Raw genomic sequence first — 13,435 nt, 5'->3', positions numbered from 1 at the left:
GAGAAATGTATTCAGACACTCATCATTTTTATTTTCATTCTTTCAACCCTTTGCAGCCGCACTCAGACCTGGGTTATCCAAGGCGACTCAGCAGTGCGTGTGCTTCAAATGTTCCAAACTGCAGAAACTATGTCACTCAGTACAAAACAAATGCACATAATGTTCTCTCAAGCCTTTTAAAAACTATATCCACTACTGTCATCTCTCCAAACGCGTTTCTCTAGCCGATCTGTGCAAGCTCCGCAAAACAGATTCGTGGCATGTTTCTACTTCCACATCAAAGGTGAATCACAGCGTAGCTTCTACAAAAAAAAAAAGGGGGAAAATCTCACCAGCTTTACAGGGATCCTTGTAGTCGATCGTCTCTGATGTGGCACCGGACTCCACATAGTAGCCTGGGTCAATCGCCTCCAAATCGATCGCCAATACCACGCCGAGACAGGATAGAAGACACAAACATCTCGCCGTGAGATCCATTATTGTGGAGGGGGAGACGGCGAAAGGCGAGGGATAAAGGTGAAGGCAGAGAGGGGGACAGAGGGAAAGAGAGAGAGACAGAAGAATGAGTGAGAGAAAGAGAGAGAGAGAAAATGGGAGGTTTTTTGGGGGGAAATTAGATCCCTCTGGAGGGCGGGTTTTAAATCCAGCCTCTCTCCGGTGTGTTCTTGGCTCTGGGGGCAGTGATTCCTCTTCTCCAGCCAGAGCTTCGGACGAGTGCAGAGGACTGCCTGAGGAACTTTGATGATCTGGCAGCTCCACAGGGGCGGTGAAAATGCCCTGTTACGCGGTGATGCCCCTGCGCGTTTTTATTGCTCCCTAGTCGATCCATCAGGGGTCCCTGAAGAGCATACGTGGGACTGTAATGTGTCTCACTATGATCTCTTTGTGAAGAAGGATTAATGGTGATAGTTTCCCATCCGCTGCCTCCACAGTCTTGTTAATTCAATATTGAATTGACCAAAGTAAAGCTACCATCATATTTCACTCCCTGGAACAAGAGATTGATGAAAGATTGCATTCAATTTTCAATCTCATATTGTCTATAAAAGTTGAAATGAAACCGCACTTACCTGACACATTTGAGGTTTATTTATACCGTTTTTTTTTACATTTCCATCAAAGTTGTAGAAACCCAAACTCCCTCCTTCATTTTCGTTTTTTTCCATTAACAGTATTACGCACGTATGCGCACTCGACTCCAGCCGCCTGCTCGTGCTATCACACGCGCACGCAAACATAAAAACCGACTGAGCTTGACCTTTCCAGAGTAGGCTTTACTCGCATATAGATATAAGCATTCCCAAGGAAATTGAAGTGCTTAGCGCGCCACCTGGTGGCGATTGATGGTACATTACACAAAGCGATTGTAAATCAAATGTAAATAAAAGTATAAGCAGGTGTGCATGTCATCATGACAGTCTTGAGTTTGGCAGATTTGTAAATGTATTAATGTGGAAGATTCTCTTCTGACTTGCAACAGTATATTACTGGCATTGAACAGTGTATGTTGAATGTTTAATCCATCTCATTTTAGCTGAGCCATATATCAAACAAAATGTATTCAGAAAGGAGAGAAATGAAGGGATGTCCCTCTGCTTCTTCTTAATTTATCACACTACGGCCAATTTCTTGCCATTAATTAGTGAAGATTGCTTCACGAACATTTTCCAGTCTCACTGGATTTCACACACATCAGACTCATTCATGTAGAAAATAACAGAACTGTGGTGAAGCCTGGATGTAGAGACCTCAGACGAATAGCTTGAATATCAACTGCTGCTGATGGGAGGCTGTATGCCAGCAGCTCTGTTGATCTCTGTCTGACTGGCATTAGTTATCCTGTCCCTGCCTATTACACACAAAGCATGGCTTACATAACAGGGAGGAGACACACTCTTCTCCTTATCTTATCTGACTGCTGCCTCTGTGTGGAATTTAAGCTTTAGGATGTCAGCTGAGATCAGTGGGCTGTATTTATGCTGTTGCTGTAAACACGGCAGTATAACTATCACGCATGAGAGCAAGGGCCTTCATTATATTTTGAAGAAGAGGAGCTTTCTTAGCTTGCTCAATACAAGTGTTGAACACACAGAACCAAATATTTAGATTTAAGTCTCTTCAGGGAAATCTTTATTTTTTTACTGTGTGCCTGTTTTAAACAAAAAGTCCATAAACACTGCAGATGGGAAACATTGCCTCATACAAGAGTTTAGTGGAAACAAATGTAACACATACAGTTTATCGTAAATACCGACAGACATGACATTTCATGTAACGCAGCTTTTTGAGTGCATATTATTCAAAGTGAACATTGCACAGATGCTCAGTCAACTCCAGACAACACTGTAGCTTCTGCAATCACATAATCAGCACCAGTACTGACATTTAAGTAGCCTTGAAGTTTAGTTCTCACTCTAACTTATTTCAGGCCGACCATATGGTGAAGTTGTTTGTCACGGTGAAAGAAAACCGCCGCACGAAAAGCTAATATTGTGATGAAACACTGTAATGGTGTGAAAATAATGACTGTGGTATATAATATGGAAGCCACAGCTGTCATTTAAATTAGCTTACAAATATGGAGATATTCATAAATATCAAGCTGTGACATGTTGTCAAAATGCTTCACACACAACTGACTTGTCTAGACCGATGATCAATAAGATGCAAATCAATTAATGACAAAAGTGTTTGGACCTATTATTACTTCAGAAATAAGTTTTTTTTTAATGGTTACTTTTAGTTGAGTTATATAATTAGCTGTCCTTTTGTAGGGTGCAGTTTATCCTCACGTGATACAAATAATTTCCTCCTCGAGGATAACATGTGATCGTGTGTTTTTTCACTGGCCGTCAGGATGCTAAAGGTGTAAGAAGAGAGCACAGACCATAGCATGAAGACCACCATTGCAGTGTTAGTAAAGCGTTACCCATCTGTGCGCGGCGGTTAAGCAACGCAGCGACTCAGCCACAGCCGACAGTGACTGCCTGGCCTTTTCCAACCATCTCCACTGGGGAGCTCTCTGGAGGATGTGAAGCAGGTGTTCTACATGTTGTTGGGTGGTGTGTATATCATTACAGGGAGGGGGCAGTCTCATCAGCAGGCTCCCAAATGCCTCTGGCACAGCATCGGCTTACATCGGGTGTGTCATCATGGACACCTTTCACTGCTGTAAAAGGGCAAAGTGGAATTCATAAACTCACACTCCAATAATATCAAAATAAGCCTGCTGGTGTTAAAATCTTAAGGACAACGACATCTTTGATAACTTTAGTGTGCACACAGTGTCTTCAGTAATGAGAATGCAGCACACTTTCATGCACTGCCTCATATTTAGACGGATTAAGATAGCGGAGGAAGTCATTTTTACTCTGCTGTCATGGCAGTTTTTATGCAACTTCCTATTACGATTGTACACCAAACATGGAAAAATGTCTAAATTAAAAAAAGTTCTATAAAACTAGGTCATTGAATTAAGTGAAAGCTGTTGTCCGTGCTCGACCCTTCTAGGAAGCGTCTTTTCAAACAAGGAACCACATCAGTGTGCTGATGTAAAAACATCTGTATTACACCTTCAGCTAAAAAAAAAACACCACAATAACTTGGGTAAAGGATTACTATTTAGGGCAGGTCATTCATTTTTCATTACTTATGTACACACACACAAGATAAATAATTGTGTCTGGAAAAATGATTTCATTGCATTGTGGTTGCCATGGCAGTGAAGATATTCATAAGTTTGCCAAACAGATGAATTGCCGTGGGTTGTATCGATAATGTGGGCAGTGTGAAAGCAAAAACAAAAAGGCAGATATTGCACTAATTAACACGTGCCATCACAATAGCAATAACTAGTAATCAAATAAAGAGCTTCAAGTAACACAAGGCTGCGTCGGGGCCATCAGATGCTCAAACCAGACGCACCTTGGGCTGCAGTACAGTGGAGTATAACCGATTCACACTAAAAGAAAAAGACAACAAACAGGAGCAATGAAAACATGATTTGATTCCAGTCTTTATTGTAACGACAGGAAAACGCTCGGGTAATGCCATGTGCCATGTTATTGCTTCCCAACACATGTCTGTAAGAGGTGAGCATTCAAACATATGGATATTATAAGCAGGTGATTTGACGGAAGGGTTTACAAAATGTCACTACATGAGGCAAACACAAACATGAAGTGAGAAACAAAATCTGACATACAAAGCAGTCTGGATTGAACTTTTAGGCATATTAAAGTCCGTCAACCATACTCATATTGGTTTTAACTTAATTCACAATTCTTCTGTATCAAACGGTTTCATACATTTATCTTTATTTTACATTTGCATCCACTGCTACTTAAACATTTTGTGTCAAACATAAGCTGGGAACTCAAACGTTAGACCCTACATTTCCCACATGGCTCTTTCTGAACATGAAAACAAAACATGTCGTACGGCACTGATCTGCCCTCCGATGCTGTACATCTGCCCACCTGATAATGCCCCGCCCCCCCGACAGAGCTGTCCTCTACGGTCGTCTACTGCAGCAATCCTCCCTGGCCTACAGACGTCCTGAACTAGTGTTTCCAAAACAAAAAGGATGAATGACCTCTGAGCATTCAACGTGGCCGTCGTGTTTTGGCAGTTCGAGACATACCAGCGGTCTGATTGGTGATGTGCGCCAAGCCGGGCAGGCTGCTGGCAAGCTTGGCCAGCCCGCCATTAGTGAGCAGCTGGTGGATGGCGGTGGTTTTAGCTACTCCTCCTGTGGTGACCACAGGCAACGCCCGGAGCAGAGTGCTGCTGGTACAGACGGAGCTCAGGACCTGACCCTGGGGCTTTCCACAGACCGCCTGAAGGTGGAGGAGAAGAAGAAGACAAACGGATGGTTTAAGGTCTCGTCTTGTAGAATAACAACAGACTTTAGATGGAACTTCATTGTTGGGAAAAATCGAAATGACTAATTAGTATGCGTTTAAATGATTGAAGAATGTGATACATTTAACAGAAGCTCATCTCCTCTGTAGTGTTTAAGGCCTGTGTCCTTGTGCAAACTTTCACTGACACTCGGTCTTCAGCAAATGTTTAATCTATTAAGAAGCAGTTGATTGCCGAAAGAACACTTCAGCTGTTTGTCCTGAATAAGAATGATAACAAACGTGTAGAAAGCGTCAATACTTACGCATGGGCTGATTTGCGATAGAAAGTGACCGTTGTACTAGAACGAACAGTTAAGGTGTCCAGATACGCTCTGCGTATCTGGACACCTTATCTGGACAGATACACCGTATCTGGACGCCTGTGTGAAACGCGAAATGTGTGTGTGTTACCCTGTGCCAGCCCACGGCATGTTGTTTACTGAGTAAAAATATCAGAGACTCGGAGACAGATCTTCGAGCGGTCTTGATGTACATTCTGTATGTGAATCAACCCTGTCTCCTTCTTTGCAAAGAATAAATGTCCAATGATGAATGATTTTTACACCAGTCTCGAGTGAATGTTTCTAACATTCATCTTTTAGTAAACTCTTTTAAGAGTCTCTTCCTGTTGTATGTACAATTTACATTCAGTTGCCATTTTATTAGGTACACTAAGAAAAACCTGAGTTGTGTTTCTTCTATTTAGTAACCCAATATTGATACAAATGGAGGACAAGACATTTGAAACCACTCCAGTATAACAACACAATTCAACAAAACCCTAAACTAAAATCTCAAAAATGAAAAATAAAGCGTGCTTACGTAAGCTCGTACCAACGAATTTCAAACAATAATATCAAGATATCCATTTATCAATTAATCTGCCACTTTAAGCAGCATGGAGGAGAGCGTGGAGCCACAGTCCTCCGTATCACACTACATTCTCATGAGATTTAAAACCGTCCTGTGACTGGACACGATTCAAATATACCGCTTCACTGTGAAATACTCACAGTGCAGAAGCTAAAGACGCTCTAACTCCCGTTTCACTGGGACTTTCACAGCTCTTGTACAAGGTAAACCCTCATTGGTCAGCTGTTATTGGCAAAGCTTATTGGCAGGAGAAGGAACAATCATTCCAGCCTAATGCCTCGTCTGGCTCGGCTAAATTATTATCTATTAATTGAGTGAGAAAAAGAAAGACAACTATTCTCTTTTTGCGTGGCTTAAATGAAACAAACCTATGCAACTTATGGTTTGGTTGTCAGGACGGTTTACATAATTCCTTGCAACTGGACTTAAAACAAGCAAATCTTCCATTGTGGTCATCCAAACGTGTGTGCAGTGTAACCGGGAGGTACCTGGGTGCTGCCTGTATTGGCTGCTGAGGCGGGCAAGCTAGGAGTTTTGGTGATGATCTCCTGAAGACTGAAACTTAGGCCTTGTAGTAGACTGCTGGCGGAAGGCGCTACACAGAAAAAGAAAGGACAATGAATCAAGGGAGCTGAAATTTGGGTGGAATATTAATAACTCCTTGTACAAACTGCTCCCACCCACTCCCCCCCCCCCCCCCCCCCGGCCTAAACTAGATGGACACACACGGACACAAACAGGCCACATGAAAGCCATGTCCAAAGGGTAATGTTCGGGACAGCGATGGCGCAAGAGGTAATCAATGATGATGTTTGCCTAAATATGTTGTCCTCACACACTGTTCTCATCCAGTGTCTAAAAATGTCACTCTACCAAGTGGTTAGAACTGCACTGTGTGTTAAGGTTACTGCGCTGAGATTAGCTGCACAGCTGAGAGTGCAAACAGGCGTGCAGGGCAGGACAGGACAGAGATACCTTGGGCAGTAGCCGGAGCTTGCGCCTGGACTGGTGTGGAGGACCCTGACACCATGCAAGGCTGCACGCTGTTGAATGAGCTTGAGCCTGGGGACAGGGCACCAGATACCTCTGAGAGACTACCAGACCTGCAGTGACACACATAACCACCAATCTACTCAGGCGCTACCCCAGCAAGTGATGATTGGCCATCGCTCAGCTCAAAGCTAACACCACTCATCAATCCCTCTGCACCAGACGAACTTTTGTCCCAAAGGGGGGTGTGGGTGGGTGTGTGGGTCGTGGGTGTGGGCATGTTAACGGGTTCCAGCGCTTCAGGGCAGGCTAGCTTACCGATGGCCTGTGAGAAGTCCAGAGAGCTCCTTGGCTCCAGCCACAGTCTGTCCCACGGTCACTCTTAAGGGCTTCCCAGAAACACCCACTGCATGGAAAGGGGATCACATCATGATGGTCCGTTAGAGATACTTCAGAGGGAAAAGGCTGGAACAATTACCAAGCACATCTGGATAGTCACGCATTACAGGCACCATGCTTTTACAGGAATAAATGTTTGTCAATCGTCCTACTTAAGCCATACTTTACACCACACAAAGACATGTTCCTCACTCAAGCTAGCACTCTGTGGGAAGGTGAGCTGCTAAAAACTGTCGACGACTGATTTTATCAATCCACAAAACAAACAGAGTCTGTTCACTCTGATCATACGAACAAATGTTTTTTTCAATGTTTATAGAAAACAGAATAAATCATGGTGCGTTTATATCAAATGAATACTTATAGAGTCCTATATGTGGCAAGAACACCAGGTTTTGTACCTTCCTGTGCAGCAGGGTTCATGGTGCCCTGCGCGGACTCGCTTTGGGACACAATGGTGACCTTGATCTTGGCCCTCTTGGTGGCTTTGCTTGGTGTGGGACTCGGCGCCTGCCTCCTCCTGCCATGGGACCTCAGTTCATCTCTGTCCAGCCCCTCCATCTGATCACTGGTCACTGGCACTGCACCACACAAACAAACACAAACACAGATTTTGACCAGACTGCTGAGAGGACTTTAACCTGGGCTGTTTTATCCTTCGTTAAATTAATATATGTTATATAAACCTGCTTTAAAAAAAAAGGTTCAGCAATATAATGTACTATTGTGAGTTTAATAAATGTAAGAATTCAAAGCATGACATTGGGTGTTAAGTGAGGAGCCAGTGCAGTATTTCAGTGTGACATTCATATAGAATTGGGGGAATGGAAACCAGGAAAGGAGTGAAAAGAGAGATAGACACTTACCAAAAATACAAGGAGGGGTGCCAGGAGGAAGATTTTTCCTCACAAGCATGTTTTGTTTCATAAAAGCAGCAAACTGAGCTGGAATGAAGGAAGGAGAAAAAGTCGGAAAAGAAAGTTGTAGGACGAGAAGAGACGAGAAGAAAGAGTATTTCAGTCACTTTCTATCTTGCCCCATCAGATGTTTTTTTTTATCTGCAAACATTTTCACATCTCACAAACAACCCCGTCTGCTCAAAGTCGATAAATGATTTAAATGATTTATCGCAACAAGTTCACATAAACAAGTGGCGCAAGATTGAGAGCCGTGTACAGAAATGATTGCCGCGCATGTTTACGCGAGCGCGACTGTGTGCTTTGTGTTTTCAATGCATCCAAAATCGAGTGCGGCGGGGAACCAACCTTGAGCCTGCTTAGGAGTGAGGACTGTGCCAGAGCGTTGCATGTGTGTCTTGAGGAGCTGCGTGGCTGTGATCAGACTGGACTTCTGTGCTGGAGAGAGACCGGACGTCTTAGGTTTGGGACTTGAAGTGGGACTGCTACAGACGCTAGACAGATCCTGAGGACACAGTGAAGAGGAGGGACACCCGATGAGTCATGATTAGTGTCAGGCATTGAACACGTAAAACTTTAATTGAAAATGCAGCCAGCTCAAACATTGTACGTATATTAGAGTTCCTCCAAAATGCAGTCTACAAAATGTTACATGTATAATTTTAACGAAAAATAAATACAGCACACATTCCTTAAATTTAAAAAAGTTGGTAATTGCAGCACCTGTTAACTGACCTCTGAACCGGAAGGTGAGATGGGAAGTCTGAGTGCAGGGGAGGACGGTCGTCCTCTCTCCATGTCAAAGGGAAGCTCCCGCCGAGGCCTTTTCTTCTTCTCTGTGTCCAGGTCCCTCATCTCCCCGGAGCCGTGGCCGTGGCCCTCCGCCCGTGTGAGGACGCCCGACAAGAAGTCAGCTATCTCATCCTGCAGATCAGCCATGAAAGAAGAAAAAAAAGCTTTCCAAATCAACATCAGAGGTGTTTTTTGTTTGCAGAGGATTGAGAAACTCTCCAGACTAACGGTATAAATTGAACATTTCCAGTTGCAAGGACCGACCTGAACGCAGCGGTCCACCATGGTCTGCGTTAGTCCCTCTGACTTCATCTTTGCCGGATTGATTCTGTGGAGGAAGAACATGTTGTGATTCTACCGATACTAAAAATCCACCGCTAGAAAGAATATAATATCCTCTTACTTCCTCCTCGTTAAACCGGCAGGTTGTGACTGACCTGAGGTTGTCGTCTGACCCTCCCACCACCACCATGCTGTTGTCTGCCCTCAGCTTCTCTCTGAACTCCTCCATGCCCTCGATGCTACACTGCAGAGCATTCTGGCCGACCACAAACAACACGGGGGTCTTCATGTCCAGCAGCGGGTCATCCACATCCTGCAAACCAGCAGCACATTAACATTCACACCAGCTTCTGACTTAGAGCAAAAGGTCAGTTGTTCTTAGTAGAAACTGATGAATGAAAATGAATGGAAGATACGGTCTACGGTCTTACCCCTCTCGGCCCGTTGACTGTTAGCAGCGGGAAGCCGAGACACACGACAGCGGTCAGATACTCCATAAGAGATACCTGTCATGAATCAGGATTTAATTAGCTGAAGAAGCTTTAAAGACAGAATAAAAATCATTTGCACTTTTTTATGGGTTGAAATCACTTCGCCTCACATTAGATAACAATGATACATTATAAGAAGTCTTACGTGACAGGCGATGAGAGCACCAGCGTTCCAGCCAACCAGGATGATGGGTTTGTGGGGGAAGTGACTGTGAACCTGGTGGTTAAATGCATGAAGAAGTAAGTTTAAGAAACTTAAAAAAGACTGAGTATGTTTTGATTATTGTGCCGTCTTTCATGCATTGAATGCCGTAGCGAATCTGCACATTAAAAACAAATCAAGTACACAAACATCACCACCATCACACTGCAACTACAGTCACACAAGGAGAACATAAAAACAGAACATCCTACCTCCAAGACCTTTGCTCTGACCGTGCCCAACATGTGCTCCAAGCACTGTGTGATGCCGATGTTGGCTCCGCTGTTCACGTGACTGTGCACCGGAATGACCTGCCATTGAAACAGCTATTATAGGCACTTTTCTGAGACGATTAAAACCCAAATTCCCAATAATAGATAGATTTAACTAAATGAGATTTAAGACCTTTCCCAAACAAGAGAGTTGCGACTGCCAGAATCTCATTCGCCGTGAAGTAGAGAGGGCGGGATTGGTCGGGCTTGATGGTGCAATTAGGATGAGTGGCGATCCAGGAAGCTTGCTCTGAAACATACAAGAGAGCAGAACAGGGATCTGGTCTTTAACTGTTACAGATCACGAAGAACAAAGTAAGAAACTAAGTTGTGTAACAATGCTTTCTATTACAATGGCTAAGTGTTACCGGTTTGTTTTGAGACAGGACTCCAACAGCTGGGTCCCAGGGCCGTTTCAGCAGCAGTGACAGGGCCTCTGCACTGGGAGTGCCGGTCTTTGCTGTTGTCAGCAACATTCTGTCAATCAGCAACGGCAGCTTCCAAGACATCAAAGAGAAATAGTCATGAATCAAGAATCCCAGATGTTGCAAATAGTGGTGCAGACATCCGACAGTAAATATAGACCAGTTCTTACGCTTCATTAAGTTACACACACATCATACCTTGCTTTTGAGGGTCTGCAGCACATCCAGGTAAGCAGCGAGCATAGCGAGGCTCAAGGATTCAATCATGGTCGTGTGTAACCACTGCGTCAGCTTGGTGTCCCAGTTCACACTGGCTAATGCATGCCGCACCTTCCTGGCACACTTGTCCACAGCTATTCTCCGCAAGATCGGCTCATTGGAAGCCTGGGAGAAACAAGATCGCACCAGAGACAGACAAAGGCTTTAGTGTCTCTCTCTCACTCACACACACGACTTTAGAAATGGACACTAAAACCCGGTGCTTTTAGTGTCCAAAACATATTGCACTGGTTTGTACGGTTTTTTTTTTCTCTGTAAAAATGATACGTTACTCCCAACAGGTACACTGTTTTGAAACAGCATTCGAGATACAGCTGCATTGATTTGTGGGTTGTATGATGGAAGAAAATCATCCGAGTCTATGAAGACGATCCAATAAAGCGGCAACCATTGAAGATACTTATCGTAATTTCAGGAGCAGAACTACTCCTCAATCCTACCACTTCCTGCATACCCATAAATACCTGCCTAACTTCTGCTTCGCTCTCGTATTCGGTATCCCTCCCTCCCACCCCATTTTTTCTCCTCCTCTCCTTTACGTACGGTCCTGAGGAGATTCACCGTGCCCGGGTGCTGCGGCGGATTCCCTATCGCCGCTCCCCACAACTCATTCGGCTAACCGGACGAGCTACACGAAGTTCAAGCCTCGCATCCCAATCACGCTTACCTTCAATAAATGTGTTAAACGCTTCTATTCGATGGTGTGGTCCTTGCTAGTCAATAAGCTATATAAACTCCACGGAGTCCAAACAGACATTGACGTACAGTATATTCCGATTAACAGTGCCTTTGTTATCAAACAAGTGGGAAAGCAAACACACTGTTGCATATTAAGCATTGCATGTAACTGTAGATTTCAAAGAGCAACAACTGTTTCAATCCAGCAATCACAAATGTTGCTGAAGAACTTATACAATGTCTTTAATCTAAAGCTCTTGAGAACAGATTTAGATCAAACTTTCACAACTTACATTTTCATTGGCCAGGCGGGCGAGTCTTTCAGCTTGTAGAGCTTTAAGGACTTTATTGAACAGTTTGTTCTGGGCCACTGACCATCCGGTCCTGAAACCAAACAACGATGAAGTCAAAAATAAGCACATACGATATACTTTCAACATGGTCTCGATGAATGACAAATGAACAGTGGGTGGCTCCAGATGTTTGATTACTTGTTTACATGTTCCTCCCAGTCATCGGGGGGTGGAGGGCTCTCAGCGACCGTGCGAGCAAACAGAACGTGCCGCTCACACTCCTTCATCACACTGAGAGCTTTCTGATTATCGTACAGAGGAACCGGTGTCGGTGTGGCGGTCTCCACATCTAATCGAGAATCAGAGTCTCTGCAGACAAAGAAAAGAGAATATCACGTTACTGCAATGCAGAAAATAGCTAAGTGATCAAACTGATCACTTAATTTCAGATAGAAATTATGGATAGGAGCTTTTTAACTTACGACAAGGCTTCAGGCTGGCGACGAGGGGTAACAAACAGCGTCCTTGTGGGCCGGGCACTGCTGGCATCTGGGTGGGCATTCCACGGTTTGGCATAGCTGTGGTCCAAAAACACCAAATCCAACTCTCTCTCATGAGCCGACAGCTGGAAAAGCAAGGATGTGCCCATCTTTCGTGCCGATATCTGGAAGTCCTTATCCCCACCGCGATGCATCGTCTTCCTGGGCCCCGGAGGGCCCCGGGAAGAGCCCAACAACTTGCGTGGATTCAGCCTAAACTGGAAAAGAGGAGCCAGAGAGTATTATTTAAAATGGGCTGAGAAAACTATTCCTTTTACTGCCTTTCCACGACTAAACAACATGAAGGGGGCGGTTCTACAAAGCAGCAACAGAGATGCTGAACATAATCTGCAGAAAAGTGTTGAGGCAGCAATTTATAATTGATTGGTTGTTTATATAACTTGTTTAAAGAATATCCCAAAAAACTCTGTTCAAGTATCTTAAATGCGAATAAAAGCTGGATTCCTACGTTACTACTGTTGTATTCTGCTTATATTTAGGTTTTGACATGAAAGATAATTGATGACGTCACCATTGATCATTTAACGCTGTAGACTAAACGAATACTCGAGGAAACAACCGTAAGATTAACGAATTTAAACCCTGATCGCATGATGTGACGTTCAAACATGCTTCCGCTTTGTCAACGATGAGCACCACCCCTCACTACAATAATAACAACAACAATAATAACGATCTTATATATGACCTGTTCAGGGTTGAATATAACTTATGAACCCGTCACGTGTCTTGTATGTACACCTTTACGTGGCTGTTGATCGACATTCAATATTTATCTTGAACTCTGTGTAAAGGGACCGACGACTATGGGCTGGCCTGGCACGCTAACGTTAGCATAGCAAGCTAAAAGCTACCCAAATGGTGCTTATCGCTGCGTCGTGCTGCTCACCTCTTCGCTCTATTATTCCATATTTGTCAAGACGGTTTAAATTCTTCTTTTGAGCCAAACAAGACCAAAGAAATACGTATTTATTTGCTTATTCCAGAGGTTATTATGAACCCCAAATACTTAGTGCGCAAAAGCCTTACTTCCATCTGTTGTGCGATTTGTTGCCATGTTAGGCACCACAAACCTCCT

General features: G+C 43.9%; 2 protein-coding genes across 6 annotated transcripts in view; both read right to left on the bottom strand.

Annotated features, from left to right (window-relative positions):
* Positions 1-558, bottom strand: part of bmp1a (bone morphogenetic protein 1a) — a 29,138-nt gene extending 28,580 nt beyond the window's left edge. Inside the window, exon 1 of the mRNA XM_079270373.1 lies at positions 333-558. Coding sequence (XP_079126499.1) covers positions 333-477 — 145 coding nt within the window. The 5' untranslated portion in view covers positions 478-558. The remainder of the gene's footprint in view (positions 1-332) is intronic.
* Positions 559-4,021: 3,463 nt separating this feature from the next.
* Positions 4,022-13,435, bottom strand: kansl3 (KAT8 regulatory NSL complex subunit 3). 5 transcript variants are annotated; one of them, XM_079270634.1, is made up of 20 exons: positions 13,387-13,435; positions 12,280-12,554; positions 11,996-12,166; positions 11,798-11,888; positions 10,746-10,931; positions 10,491-10,619; positions 10,256-10,372; positions 10,063-10,161; positions 9,794-9,865; positions 9,589-9,663; positions 9,313-9,470; positions 9,140-9,203; positions 8,819-9,007; positions 8,432-8,588; positions 8,033-8,110; positions 7,568-7,747; positions 7,086-7,173; positions 6,753-6,880; positions 6,266-6,372; positions 4,022-4,838 (listed from the first exon to the last, which is right to left on the bottom strand). In XM_079270634.1, the coding sequence occupies exons 1-20, from the start codon at positions 13,390-13,392 to the stop codon at positions 4,605-4,607; spliced, it is 2,604 nt and encodes an 867-aa protein (XP_079126760.1). In that variant the 5' UTR covers positions 13,393-13,435; the 3' UTR covers positions 4,022-4,604. The 5 variants fall into 5 exon arrangements, with proteins under 5 accessions (XP_079126760.1, XP_079126761.1, XP_079126762.1 ...); XM_079270635.1 differs by having other exon boundaries at positions 13,247-13,399; XM_079270636.1 differs by having other exon boundaries at positions 12,280-12,549; positions 13,247-13,399.

This window comes from Melanostigma gelatinosum (assembly GCF_949748355.1).
Source record: "Melanostigma gelatinosum genome assembly, chromosome: 6".
Classification (NCBI taxonomy): domain Eukaryota; kingdom Metazoa; phylum Chordata; class Actinopteri; order Perciformes; family Zoarcidae; genus Melanostigma; species Melanostigma gelatinosum.
This window is presented reverse-complemented; position numbering and strand designations above follow the sequence as displayed.

Coding starts and splice junctions, on each gene's coding strand:
- kansl3 (XM_079270634.1), bottom strand. Junction 10,373..10,490: donor TCCTGTCTCAAAACAAACCG/GTAACACTTAGC, acceptor TGTATGTTTCAG/AGCAAGCTTCCTGGATCGCC. Junction 9,664..9,793: donor GTGCTCTCATCGCCTGTCAC/GTAAGACTTCTT, acceptor GATTCATGACAG/GTATCTCTTATGGAGTATCT.